This window comes from Electrona antarctica, assembly GCF_951216825.1.
Source record: "Electrona antarctica genome assembly, chromosome: 23".
Lineage (NCBI taxonomy): Eukaryota > Metazoa > Chordata > Actinopteri > Myctophiformes > Myctophidae > Electrona > Electrona antarctica.
Genome location: NC_136804.1, coordinates 23,504,449 through 23,517,934, shown reverse-complemented (window position 1 = coordinate 23,517,934; position 13,486 = coordinate 23,504,449). Strand labels below are relative to the sequence as shown.

Here is a 13,486-nt window from a genome sequence, read left to right as displayed (position 1 = left end):
AACAAACATCGGTGAAAACCAGGAAGCGAGCGAGTAACGTACTAAAGACTAAAGAGAAAACTCAACAACAAAGATCAATAATGAAACCGCGGTAGCTTTGTTTATGTTATTGATGTTTTTTATACATCTGCTATGGGGTAGACGCATGACGGCAAGTAAGTACAATATTGTGTAAAAACAAAGATGTTATTATACACGTGGTTCGTGGAATATTATGAAAGAAATAGACATATTTATTTTGTATTGTAACTGCCTAAAAGCCACTGCTTTATTTATACTAATATTATGGACATTGTAGTGGCATGGCATGTAGCATGCCTGTAAACTAGTGTAAAGTATTTTTTTCCTATCTTTATATTTTCCCAGGTCGTACTAGTAACTAGTCGGTCATGATGATTTCTGATGCCCCGTAAAGCCCACAAGACACAGAAGCCTCCTCTGCTGTTCGCGGAGCCGCCACTGGGTGGCGCCAGAAACCGTAATGAGCCTGAAGTGCGAGCTGCCATCAACCCCAAGTCGTTCATCACGGAGGGGCATTCACAGGACGGTTCAGCTCTTACCACATGGGTAAGACCTTTACCGTTTATCATTTAAGCTGGCAAAAATATTTATCAGGTGTAAACTCTACACTATGATTACAGCAGGGCTTCTCAAACCTCTTCATCGCAGGTCAACCCTGTAAATACCTTTTTCATCCAAGGCACCCCTGAATTTCATTGTTACTGACTGGACTCTTAGAAGATTAGCCGAAAGGCTAAAAGAAATCCAAATAAAAATCAAATCAACTTTATAGAAACGTACATTTATGAATGAGTATGTGTCACGAGGAAAACTACTAGAGAATAGTAGTTTCCATTATGACAGATTGAAAATAACTTCATAGTTGATATTTAACCACTTAAACCCCAGCAGCATCCCTATTCCGGGGGGAACATTCACCAAAATAGCAGATCTACAAGCTCACAATGCGGCACAACATGGATTTTAGGTCCCATTTACACTGGCAGCCTGAATCAGATCTGTACCACATCCTGATTGGAATCTGATTTGTTTAAATAAGACTAAATGCAGACAAGTCGCATGGAATCAGATTTTTTCCAATGCGACTTGAAACACATTTAGAGGTGGTTTCAAATCTGATTTCAGGAGATCTGTCTCAGTCTGAATGCAACAACCTGATCTAAATCGGATTCCATGTGACGTGTATGTGACTTGTTTGCGTTTAGACTTATTTAAACAAATCAGATTCCAATCTGGATGTGGCACAGATCTGATTCAGGCTAGATTTGGCTGCCAGTCTGTACACATATCGGATCTGGTCTCTTGGGCCAAAAGATTGGATTTGAGAAAAAAAACAGATTTGAATCGGATGTGATGTGATGTGACTGCAGTCTAAATGGGGCCTAAGTGGTTAAGTGAAATTGATAAATTGATAAATTCCAAATATTATCAAAATATTCTGCGGCACCCAATTTACTGTTGTTTCTCCTTTAAAGGTGAGCCCGCAGTTTGACACGGTCCAGTTAGCTGCCCCCCCAGCAAGACGAGGCCGGAGGCAGTGCCACTCTGTCACAGGCATCACCGATAGATCTACTCAGCTGACCAGAAGGAAAAAAAACGTAGGCATCACCGATAGATCTACTCAGCTGACCAGAAGGAAAAAAACCGCCTGCCCGTTCGCCTCGTTATCGTTCAAGAGGACGCAAGGCCAACCTCATCAGCCGGACCATGCCTGTGGAAAGAAAGCTACAGAACCCCCCGTTGTTTCGATCCCAGAACACCAACAACAGGGATTGACTCGTCAAGTCAGTAGGACAGCCTCTTGTCGCAGTGCACAACAACAACACGTAGAAACGCCAAAGAGAAGATGCTCCACACTCGGAAGGAGGAACGTGGCGGAGGACGCAGGGTTATATTATGATCGCGCGTCATGCTCTAGCGGGCGTTTGGAGCACCGTGGTGCTCCTTCCGTCCATGTGACGGGGAAGCGCCGAATCCTAGCATTCAGTGCCTCAACAACACCCCCCATCACCGCAGAATCCTCCTGCACACCTGACGTGAGTGGTGTCTTACCGCCACCGGATGTGGACACTCCCGAAGTACTGCATGAAGAAGAGGGTAGTAGTAGTAGTAGTCCCTCCTCTGCATTTTTAAACATACTGTTTTCCTCTTCGGAGCTCCATCGCCCGTGTGACGTTCTGGTGGCGGACACCCCAGAGAGGGACTACGGACTGAAGGTGACGTGGAGGAGGAGGAGAGAGTTAATGATGACGTTAAAGCAGAGAGGCAGTCTCTCTGATGCAGATGTACTGATTGATTGTTGACACAGGCACGTGTGCACAATCATAGACATCAACGGGGGCTAGAGCTCCTGCCCTGTTACCCGTCTGCAGCTAAAGAGTGCAGGGTCCTGCAAAATGGCTGATCTACAAGCTCGGGGGGGGGCAAAAGCCCCTGCCTCTCTGTAACATTCTCTGCACGTCCCTGACTGTTGATGTGCAGTAATGAAGAACCAGGAAGAATGGGACCCAGACAGCAGAGGCACAACCTCATTATTCAAATCATTACACCACCAATGTCTGTATCACAAGATTCACAATACATTTTTGTACATATTTATGCCTTGCTCAGAAGAGCGGGCCTGATTGCTACGGCGCGCGCACACACACACACACACACACACACACACACACACACACACACACACACACACACACACACACACACACACACACACACACACCAGTGTGTCCAGTCAGGGCTATTTGTTATTATGATAATGGTTGTCAGATCTTTATTTTCTACAATTCAACTACTAGTACATTATGGCACATAATGGAATAATCTATGTCCAGATTGTATTCTGTTTTGGGGACAATCAGTAACATTAAATTCCAGGGAGAGAAAAAAATAAAACTATCCAAATGTACCAATATCACAGTCACAAGACTATAATAAAATGTAATATTAATAGTTTGCTTTATGTTCATTATTGGCTACCCCTAAATACAGTCTTGGTTTACCAATGATGCTAATTGAACTGTAAATGCATGTCTATTGTGTGCAATGCTCTGGATAATATTATTGATTTTGAATTCTCAAGTATTGCAAAAACTGAGTGGTGCAAGGTCTTATATAGCCTGATCAGCTGTGGTCTGACGTAATGTCAGTGACCATAGTAACCATGCTCGTTTTTTTGGTACGAACAAACACGGGTACACAGGTACAAAGCCAGTTGTTGGAGTGGTTTGCACCACTCAAAAAAAGTGTGGGGAAATAACCAGTTGTTTATTATTACATACTTGGGATTAGCATAAAGTCTAGTCATCTGCTCACAGAAGGAAGATTTACCTATAGGCCTAGTTATAGTATTTGGTGTGCCTGATCACATTGTGAGCTTGTAGATCGGCTATTTTCAAATCGCCAAAATAATAGGGCTGAAGTGTAAGTGTTAATGTATGTTTTGTAATAATAATAATAATAATGTAAATCTTTTTTTGATTGATTTATTAACAGTTTGCAGAATTACAGTACATTTCAAGTACAACTCAATACAAAAACTGTTAACAGTGCGTGGATGACACCATAAAGCATTACACTTGTTTACAATAGGGCCCACCATTTTCAATTCATCAAAACATCTACAGAGTAAAGTTTTCAAATAAATAATTGCAGTGGAGTAAAAGTACAATATTTGCCTCTGAGATGTAAAATGGAGTAGAAGTAAAAGTATTGGAAATTATAAATACTAAAGTGTAAAATTTACACCACGGCCAGCCAATCACAATTATCCTAAAATGTACGAACGGCCAATGGCTGCGCGCGTTGTTTGTAAGCGTGTTCGGTAACTAAGGAGCGCAGCTTGTGTCCACGGCAGTAGAGTAGAGTGGCTGTGGCTGAGGGATCTTCCATAGCAACCGTGGATAAAACATGAGTTACTACAGCATAAGGTGAGCAAAAACACGCACTGCGAGCAGAACTCATTACGGGAATTATTCTTAACAAAGTAGCCAAGAGTCTGAGATAATAACACGCGTGGCTGTTTGTTTTATGGAGAAATACACGACTTAAGTTTCCAGTCCAGTCCACCTAAAGCAACTGTTGCATGTAGTGTAGATGTATGGCTAGCTAACGTTAGCTTCTTATTTAACAGACGTTACGCTACCTGGATACTACTTTACGCATCGCATCGACGAACACCAAAAGGCGATTTAAAAACCAACGTTCTCATCATGACCATCAGACCATGTATCATATGTTAAAACTACTATCCTCGTTAACCGATAACTGATCAACGTTGTACTTTTGCCTTGTATTGTCTGTATGGCTCGGTGATCTTAAGTGTCTCCAATGTCCATGCAGGGTTTTATATAATGTATATATAAAACAATCTTGCTCTTCATTTGCGATGTTGATGTAGCGTTTAGAAGGATATAACTCCTTCTGATAAACGCTACTATAGAAGTAGCTACCGATCGTAAGTAAGCCAGCCAGGCATAAATGTTATTCGATCGGTATCAAAAATCAACATACATCGGCAAACTAAATTCAATATTATGTTATAACATGGGGGGAAACAAGCGAAGCATCATGAAATGAAATGCATCATGGTTTGGAAGTTATATATATGTTTTTTTTGTTTTGTTTCATGTGGCACATCATGAGCCAGCCAACGTCGTGTTTTTTTCTCCAGATGTTTGAGACGAAAACAAAATCCCAGCATTCTAAACAGACCCAGTCCCCCATCTCCACCCCCACCCACATTTTTTGGGTGCGTGTGTGTGCTTGTGCGCGCGCATGTGTGTTTCACGGTTTTCGAGTTTTTATTATTTATTGTTTTTATTTTTTTTAAAGTATTTATTTAAGCCAGTTTCTACCACACATTCCTGGTCAGATATAATACAATAATGACACCACCAAACCCCCCATAAATATGATAGCTTAAGGGTGGATTTTGGAATGGGAAAATGGGAAACACAGGCTTATGTGATCAACTTGGATATGCACTTTTCACATGTACACAGATGTTAGCCCAAGGTTTAGACTCTCGTAGAGGTTTTTTTTCGTTGAGAGATTCGTCAGAATCGAAAAAAACCTCTACGAGAGTCTAAACCTTGGGCTACACAGATGTCATGTCAGGATTTAAGGCATGATGTGTACTTGTGTAGGCTAAAGTGCTGCAGTTTTTATAACAAGGGAAAACGAAGCCTAATAATGTTTGCATGTCATATCGGAGCATGTCGTGTGTTACCTTTCCACCTGCTAACATTTTTTGGTGCTTTTATTCAGTGAAACGTACATTTTCAACAGAAAAAAGTGTAGGTGTTTTTGATGAATCTATCATGGTTAAAATTGAGTTTTAAGTTATAATGGGTTTGTATAGGAAGGGGGTGGGGCAGTTCAAATGAATATCAAATATCTAAATACTGACTGAAGCAACTTAAAAACTGCCCGGGGTGAGTAGATGATAAAAGTGAAATATCCCTTTAATGGAGACTTGACCAAGTGACCGAGCGTAGATTTATAATATTCAAAAGGAGACACATGTAAAGACTGGAGCTTCACCTTAACCCGCTACTTGTGTTGCAGCTGTCTGTTTGAAGTCCTCTGTATCGCAGCTCATGACAACAGGTGCTAAGCCCTGGGCTCATGTGATTTTGTGTGTGCATGTTTGTGTGCGTTAGTGAGTGAGAGACTGAAATCTATTTGGAGTCACAGCCTAGCCCTGCTTTCATCATGCAAGAAGATAAAAATCTGAAATGGCTCCCACACCCTATCCTGTCCCACTCTGATTATTTGATTTGATGTCAGCTTGCGGCCCCTGGCTGTCAGTGTCAGGCAAAGAACAGCCAAAGATGGAAAAACCTTTTTCACTTCTGTGATTTTGCCACATTATGAATGTAGGTCACCCATGATGTGACAGACTTTATGGCATGATGCACCCACTTGCGGAGTCTGAGACTTGAGCCCGAGGAAGAGCCTTGTGCTCGCGAAAAGTCCGATTTCTTTGGTGCATCTGTCGCATTGGAGCCCTGTGTGTGTGTGTGTGTGTGTGTGTGTGTGTGTGTGTGTGTGTGTGTGTGCGCGCCGTAGCAATCAGGCCCGCTCTTCTGAGCAAGGCATAAATATTCTGATGAGTCATGTATCCTTGACACAGACTATGGAAGTCGCGGGAGACACAGACTATGGAAGCTTCTCATGACTGAGTGTGCTTTGAGGGCTATCAGTGACCTTTATTGTAACAATGAGCGTCAGAGGCACAATGTTCCACAGAGATGAGTTCTTCTTACACAAGAGATGAAATGTTGTTGAAGGTGGTACACGGATGAAGAGCTCAATTCCCTAGTCCTGAGGAATTGTGTAACAATGCCAGAATCAGGGTTTGATTCCAACTAAAAATGCTCTCTTATGGCCTATTCATACTCCAGTTTTAGGTGATAAGATGACCACCGTTTGGGCTAGTAAAACAGTAGTGTTCGGGTGAGCGTGAGCGGTGAGTTTCTTATCACCACGGCGTGACGTCATATAGTTTTCGCCGGTGCCTCAACATTTTACTATGTCATTAATATACCTTAGAGCTGAACACCAATTCTGTGTTTCCTAGAACTGGAGGTATGAAAAAGATCATTAACATGGCGAAACACATCTTGATGATGTCATCAAGATGTGATTCACCATGTTAACTGGTGTATGAATAATAATGAATGAATGAATGAATAATAGACCTTTACAGTACCCACTCTGCTTCTTGCACACCTGTCTGCCGGGGAAGAGGGTGGGTGTGTAGGTGTACCAAGGTTTTCTCTTCGAGGGCCTTTTCTCCTTGTTCAATTGAGGAATTATGACAGCGAGTGTTGTTCCTCTGTTAAATGTGGGCCTGTAGGAAAAACCTTTCGCACACCTAGAAGTCAGGCGTCTGCACAGGTGCGTGGGCCAGTGGACAATCAATGAAAGGAATATAATGCACCCGCACACTGTATATTTGCTCAGTACAAGAGTATTTTTCTTTTTATGCTGTGGGCCTGTAAAACCCCTTGAGACAGTAATAGTTTATTACGGGCTACTAGCTAATTCATTTGAGTGGAGTTGAGTTATGGCTCTATTACAATTATGCTTTCATACTCCACCCATCTTCAACCGCTTATCCGTAGTCGGGTCACGGGAGCAACAGCTCCACCAGAGAGGTCCAGACACCCCTTTCCAGAGCAACTAGAATTAGTAAATTCCTCCTGGGGAATCCCGAGGCGTTCCAAGGCCAGTGAGTCGATGTGAACCCTCCACCTGCACCGTGGTCTGTCCTGGGGTCTCCTCCCAGTGGGACGTGCCTCGAGGACCTCCCTAGGGAGACGCCCAAGAGGCATCCTAACCAGATGCCTGAACCAATGCTTCAGGCATCGAAACCGATGCTTTCATACTGACTGACTGACATAACTTAGATGTATAAAAAGTTAAAAACAGTAGAATTTTATTGTAATTTACTTGCGGTGCTTTCTTACCGCAAGTGTTGGCAAAGCAACAGTTTGGTTGTGGTTTATGGGAATTATCAACAGGGTTTTGTCTTTGTCCCCCCCCCCTTTTATAATCCCGCTTAACAAATGTACTGCTCGTGACGGAACGTTCCGCCAATTAGAATCCAACTGGCAACCGCTTTTGGCGGATCGTTACGTCACATCCCGGATTTCATGCATGGACTTACAGAACTCCTTGATGAAACATTAAATTAAAGAAAATATGAACATAATTTATTACATAAACAATGACTGTCTCTCCATTCATTAGGACAACGTTACATTTTGATGAATTGAACATGGTGGACCCTATTGGAAACAAGTGTAATGCTTAATTGGGTCGTCCACTCACAGTTAACAGCCTTTGTATTGAGTTTGTGCTTGAAATGTACTGTAATTCTGCAAACTGTTAATACATTTTTCAATCAATCAATCAAAACATCAGTCACAGCAGGGATCGCGTGTTTTCAATGAGTCTCAAATGAATAGTAATTCATTAAGTATATAAATGTTAAATCAAGTAACTTAAAAACTGTCCAGTGGTGTACACAAAACCTCAAGTAGACGTGGAAATGAGCCCAGAAGTGTTTTAAAGTTGTAGTGATTATTATGTGGAATTCATTGGGAGCATCCACAGTGTTACTGTTACAAGTCTCTTTTAATCAAATGGAAAATGTCTTTGAGCAATCAGGCCATTTAGCTTAAGATGTAAATATAATTGTCATTGCCGTTTCCTGGTAGCAGGAGGAATACTAGAATTTAACACAATTGCTTGTTCAGCATCTTTTCTCTAGCACAACTTCCAGTATTCCAAGAATGTCTGAGTGTGCCAAGACAACTGTGAACAATTCTCAACCAAACGAGAGGACTAGTGCAGCAGCCTCTGCGGCATAGATGATGGCTGAAGTGTAATTTAGAGTGGCAGGCAGCCCACCACATTCCAAACACATATGGCCTAGTTGGCTTGAAGAGATTTAAGAAAATATCCCCGGAATTCTTAACGGGCTGGCTTCCTTCCATGTTATAAGAACACAGCATCGCTATGAATGTATTCAGTGGTGGAAAAAGTACAAGTAGAAGTCCGGAATTCAAAATGTACTTGGAGTAAAAGTACAAGAGTATTGGCATCAAAATGTACTTAAAGTACCAAAAGTAGAAAGTACTCATCATTTTTTGACCGCGGTCGAGATCATGGATTTCACAATGCCACGCCAGACGGCCAGACTTTCCAGTCCTTCATCGCCATCCCCAGTTCCTGCTTACTGATGCTTGTGTCCCTAGCGATGACATCAGGGAACGACAGTTTTCTACCTCTAGTCTGCTTTGAGGCAGGATTCCAGAGAAGAAGGGAAGAAGATATAACATTTTCAGCTCTGTTCTTCTAGATCGGATGAAACACGGGAGAAACCTTCTAATGAGAGCGCAAAATCTCCCATGGAAGAGCCACCCATCGACTAATTAAGCAATATTACACGAGAGGGTGTTCTTTATTGTCATTAATGCACGCCTACGGGCGAGTTCTGAAAGGTATCGCAGAAGTGCATTAATGACGATAAAGAACATCCTCGACTGGTAATATTGCAATTATACAACAGTTACAACACTAACAGTTACCCTTAAAACTAAGGGTAACATTTGGGCAGCGGTGGCCTAAGGGTTAGAGGAGCACCCTTGTTGCCGGTTTGATTCCCCGGACGGGCAGGAAAAATCTGGGTCGGGAAGTGATTGGTCATCACTCACCCTAACATCGCTGAAGTGCCCTTGAGCAAGGCACTGAACCCTCAACTGCTCCAGTGGAGCTACTTAGTGGCTGACAGTATAAGACTGTGGTTGTACTGGTCAGCTCCCAGGTTTTAATGTGTGTCTGTCTGTGTGTTTCTATGTGCAGGGCGTTGCTGAAAATGAGCACTTGTGCTCAGCTACTACCCTGGGTAAAAAAACAACTAAGATAATCACAGAAAAATAAAAAAAATTCAATGACAGATGTAGCCACTACGACCACAGATGTCCCAAGAAACTAGCTAGCCTAGCCACCGAGTCTGCTGCGCTTTGAGAGAAAAGCACGGCTGAATTCTTTGTTTTGATTAGCCGTGCCATTATCAAGGTTTAAGCACGGCTAGAAAGCTGTTTAAACCAATCAGATTGCTTCCTCGAAACGACCTGTATAATCTAATATACGGCAACCTTCCCCGTGTTTCTTCACTAGTCCGATCTAAGTACTCATTATGCAGCAGAATGAAGTCCCATTTCAGTTTTCGCAATGCGACACATTGTGGAACTTGTAGATCTGGTATTTAGATATGGCCGAAATGTATATAGGACTGAAGTGGTCAATGCATGTTTTGTAATACTAATAATATTCAAAATCTACAAAGTAACTAGTAACTAACGTTTTCAAATAAATGTAGTGAAGTAAAAAGTACAATATTTGGATTAGGGTAGGGATGTAGTGGAGTAGAAGTAAAAGTTTTGGAAATTGGAAATACTCAAGTAAAGTACAAATACCTCAAAGTTGTAACCTTCCAGCACTGAATGTATTGAGGCTATCATTTCTGCTCTACTTGTTCATGACAAGGTTGTGTTTAGATCTGTGCCCCCCTCGGTTTGCTTTGATCAACTTCACATGACTTGTTCCACGAGTGACAGGCTCTCAGTTGCTAGACGTAATAGGGTACTGTAACTGTACAATAGGTTTGCATACATTTCATTAAGGCTATTTGACTATACAAAAGTGAGGACTATAAACGAGGGAGGACCGTCCGGGGACGTGGTGTGTGTTATGATCACCAAAAGTAGAAAGTACTCATCGTTTTTTGACCGCGGTCGAGATCATGGATTTCACAATGCCACGCCAGACTTTCCGGTCCTTCATCGCCATCTCCAGTTCCTGCTTACTGATGCTTGTGTCCCTAGCGTGGTGTGTGTTATGAACACTTGTAGCCAATTTCCCTGCATTTGTTTTGACCATATAATAATTACTCCCTTAGGGCACGGCCACACTGACACCACACTTTCATTTTACCTTTGAGGGCGGATTCTGCCAATGCATTTTATTGGGAATCGTTTTGAATGAATTAATATATTTTATTATTTTTTTGTATCCACAAATAAGTAAACCGCTCTCCTCTATTTGCAGAATCCACCATCATAGGTAGATTAAAAGTGCAGTGTGACTGTGCCCTTAGGTAAATGATTCAACTGCATTCACCTGACTTTCATGTAATTAATCATTTGCCCCTCCTAAACAAGAAAGGAACACACACGCACGCACGCACGCACGCACACACACACACACACACACACACACACACACACACACACACACACACACACACACACACACACACACACACACACACACACAAATCACTTTCTCTATCTTTCCTTTTTTTATTGACGTCTAGGCATCGAAAAAGTATGGTCCTTGCTTGTCTCCTAGCAACTGCGTATACGTTCTAAGTCTTTAGAATGGGTACCTTCAGCTTGCATATTTCTCTTTCATGAACATTTTGCCTGATGCTGTATATTGTAGCGTGTCATTAAATACCCCCCTTCTAAACATTATGAGGAACACGGACGGGAAGATGTTAAGCACAAATTCACTCATGCCATAATCCGTTGACCGTGCATCATTTTATGTGACATTTAAGCTATTTAAAGCTTGTATAATTCCCGGTATGCTTTATGAGTGATTTCGATCACAATGTGATGTGATATGAACGACCAACCATGAGTCAGAGGAAATGAGTTGTTCCTCAGAAAGTCGATGGGAGAAGTAGATTGTTGGTTCACAAATGGAACTCGGGGCGATGGCGTCACCGTCTGGGTTAGCTTCACAGACAAGTCAGACATGACTAGACATGTCCGGATACAAAGGAGTTAACTACTTTGTTAAAATAGCCTACCATTCTAGAAGTGGTATTAGGGCTGTCACGATTACAAATGTATGTTGACGATTAATTGTCACACAAATAATTGCGATTAACGATTTAATTGTTTTTTTTTTTGCATTGGACATTGGAACATTACCATTTGTATTTCTGTTTGCCTTTTAGGCTTCGTAATCACATTTTGCACAGGACAGATATGACAAATAACTTAAATATACAAAGATATCACTGACACATTTAAATATATATTTTTTCTTTCAAAGAAATTACAAAATAGCGGAAATAGATGTGTTGTAAGCTTGTAGAGCTGCTATTTCTGCTATTTTTGAAAAATGTTTGAAAATGTATAGACATAATTTGCGATTAGCCTAGTCGATTATGTAATAATTGTGACAGGCATATGTTTGGTCAGCGTTGTTGAAGTCGACAGAGAAATTGGTCGAGGGAGGACGAACGAACCCTGGTCTTTGGTGGTGGTGGTGGGGGGGGGGGGGGGGGGGGGGGTGAGTCTTTCTGCGAGAACTATGCCAATGCACTTTGTTCCCTCTCTCTTTTTGCCTGCCACTTTCACCACCTCTCTTTGCTGCATCCCTGGTGTGTTGCCTGTGTCTCCTGTAAGTGTGCAGTCATGGCAACGACAGCTCCTAGTCTCCCCCGACCTCGGTTTAATTCGTTTGGCAGTGGCGGTGGTGTGCTGTCACTCCCTCTGGGTGGGGCCGCGTAGCGGAGGAGCTAGGAGCCCGCCCCGTATAGGGCCGACTCCTTTAGGTAGGACTGCACTGCACAGTGGCCCTGGGCACTGCGGTGGATGGATGTCGCTCATTGTGATATACGTGTAGTGTAGATTGTAAGGCCTATAGATGGATAGAGAGTAGCTGCTGAGCTAGAATTCCTGACGGACTGTATCTACGATGGACACTGTTAAGAGTGGAGGATCTCAGCTTGCCTACAGCCGCTGGTCCTACAGGTAGCTGCATAGACATCTGACACACACACACACGCACTCACACGCACACACACACACACACACACACACACACACACACACACACACACACACACACACACCCACGTGTACAACGTTGTCAAAGGTGTGCGATGGCTATAACAGGGGTTATATATTTGTATTTGTGCACTGGATAGGATTATTGGACATGTGATAGATGTACGCACAGCGTTGGCAATCAATTGGTGGGAGTTGCTTTGTGGGTGGCCTCCAGCGCCAGCGGTTATAAATAATGGCACTCACCTGCTCACCTGATGGCTGGTTTGAACGCGGAGGTAGGGCGAGCTAGGAGAGGTATACTTTGTTGACCGCATTTAGCATTTGATTCACATTGTTGTATTATTGCTCACTCAGTGTTTACACTTACTTTGCACATATTTATGACATACTCATTTGGTAAATGGAATTGTAATATTTGGTGTACTGAAGAAAAGTGAATCATTATTAAACTTGGGCTTATTTGTTTGTGGAGTGTGCTTATAATAATAATAATAAAAGCACTTTTCTAAACAGACGTTGCACAAAATCACACAGATTAAATGTGTTCTCAGAGAATGTTAACGTTGCATGCGTCACACGTCAAAGGCAAACGTCCAAATATATCCCTCTTGGCCCGGTCTGTCTGTCCTCGATGCCTCTTTGACCAGTTGAATGGCTAATCTACCACCAAGGATCAGCGTCTCGCTCATGTTTCTGCACCCACGTCGTTACTTATTCAGGGCTGTGACTGTGTGCTGTAACAAGAGTTGGTGATTTGCGTCTGTGTGTGTTAGGCCTGTCACCATTACAAATTGAATTTGACGATTAATTGTCATACACATAATAGCTATTAACGGTGTGTTTTGCATTGAACATTAGAACGTTACAATTTGTATTTTTTGCACAGGGCAGTTATGACAAATGACACATTTTGTCTTTCCAAAATATTTACGAAATAGTGGAAATAGTGCTATTTCTGATATTTTTTAATTGGATGGAAATGATTGACGATATGCAAAAATATGTTTCAAATGTAGTGGAGTAAAAGTAGGCTACTATATTTGACTCTGAGATGTAGTAGTGTAGAAGGAAAAGTATTGACT

At 42.2% G+C, this 13,486-nt stretch overlaps 2 protein-coding genes across 4 annotated transcripts in view; both read left to right on the top strand.

Moving 5' to 3' along the window:
* Positions 1 to 5: 5 nt before the first annotated feature.
* Positions 6 to 2,973, top strand: rhno1 (RAD9-HUS1-RAD1 interacting nuclear orphan 1). Its single transcript, XM_079493892.1, has 3 exons — positions 6 to 155; positions 367 to 567; positions 1,497 to 2,973. Exons 2-3 carry the CDS (start codon positions 403 to 405, stop codon positions 2,322 to 2,324), a joined length of 993 nt encoding a protein of 330 aa, XP_079350018.1. The 5' UTR covers positions 6 to 155; positions 367 to 402; the 3' UTR covers positions 2,325 to 2,973.
* Positions 2,974 to 3,871: 898 nt separating this feature from the next.
* tulp3 (TUB like protein 3) overlaps positions 3,872 to 13,486 on the top strand; it is a 35,606-nt gene continuing 25,991 nt past the window's right edge. For 2 of the 3 annotated variants that reach the window (XM_079494711.1, XM_079494710.1), the window contains exon 1: positions 12,224 to 12,365. In XM_079494711.1, the coding sequence (XP_079350837.1) occupies positions 12,310 to 12,365 (56 nt within the window). In that variant the 5' untranslated portion in view covers positions 12,224 to 12,309. Of the gene's footprint in view, positions 3,951 to 12,223; positions 12,366 to 13,486 lie in introns of those variants that run through there. The other variant, XM_079494712.1, reaches the window with a different exon arrangement.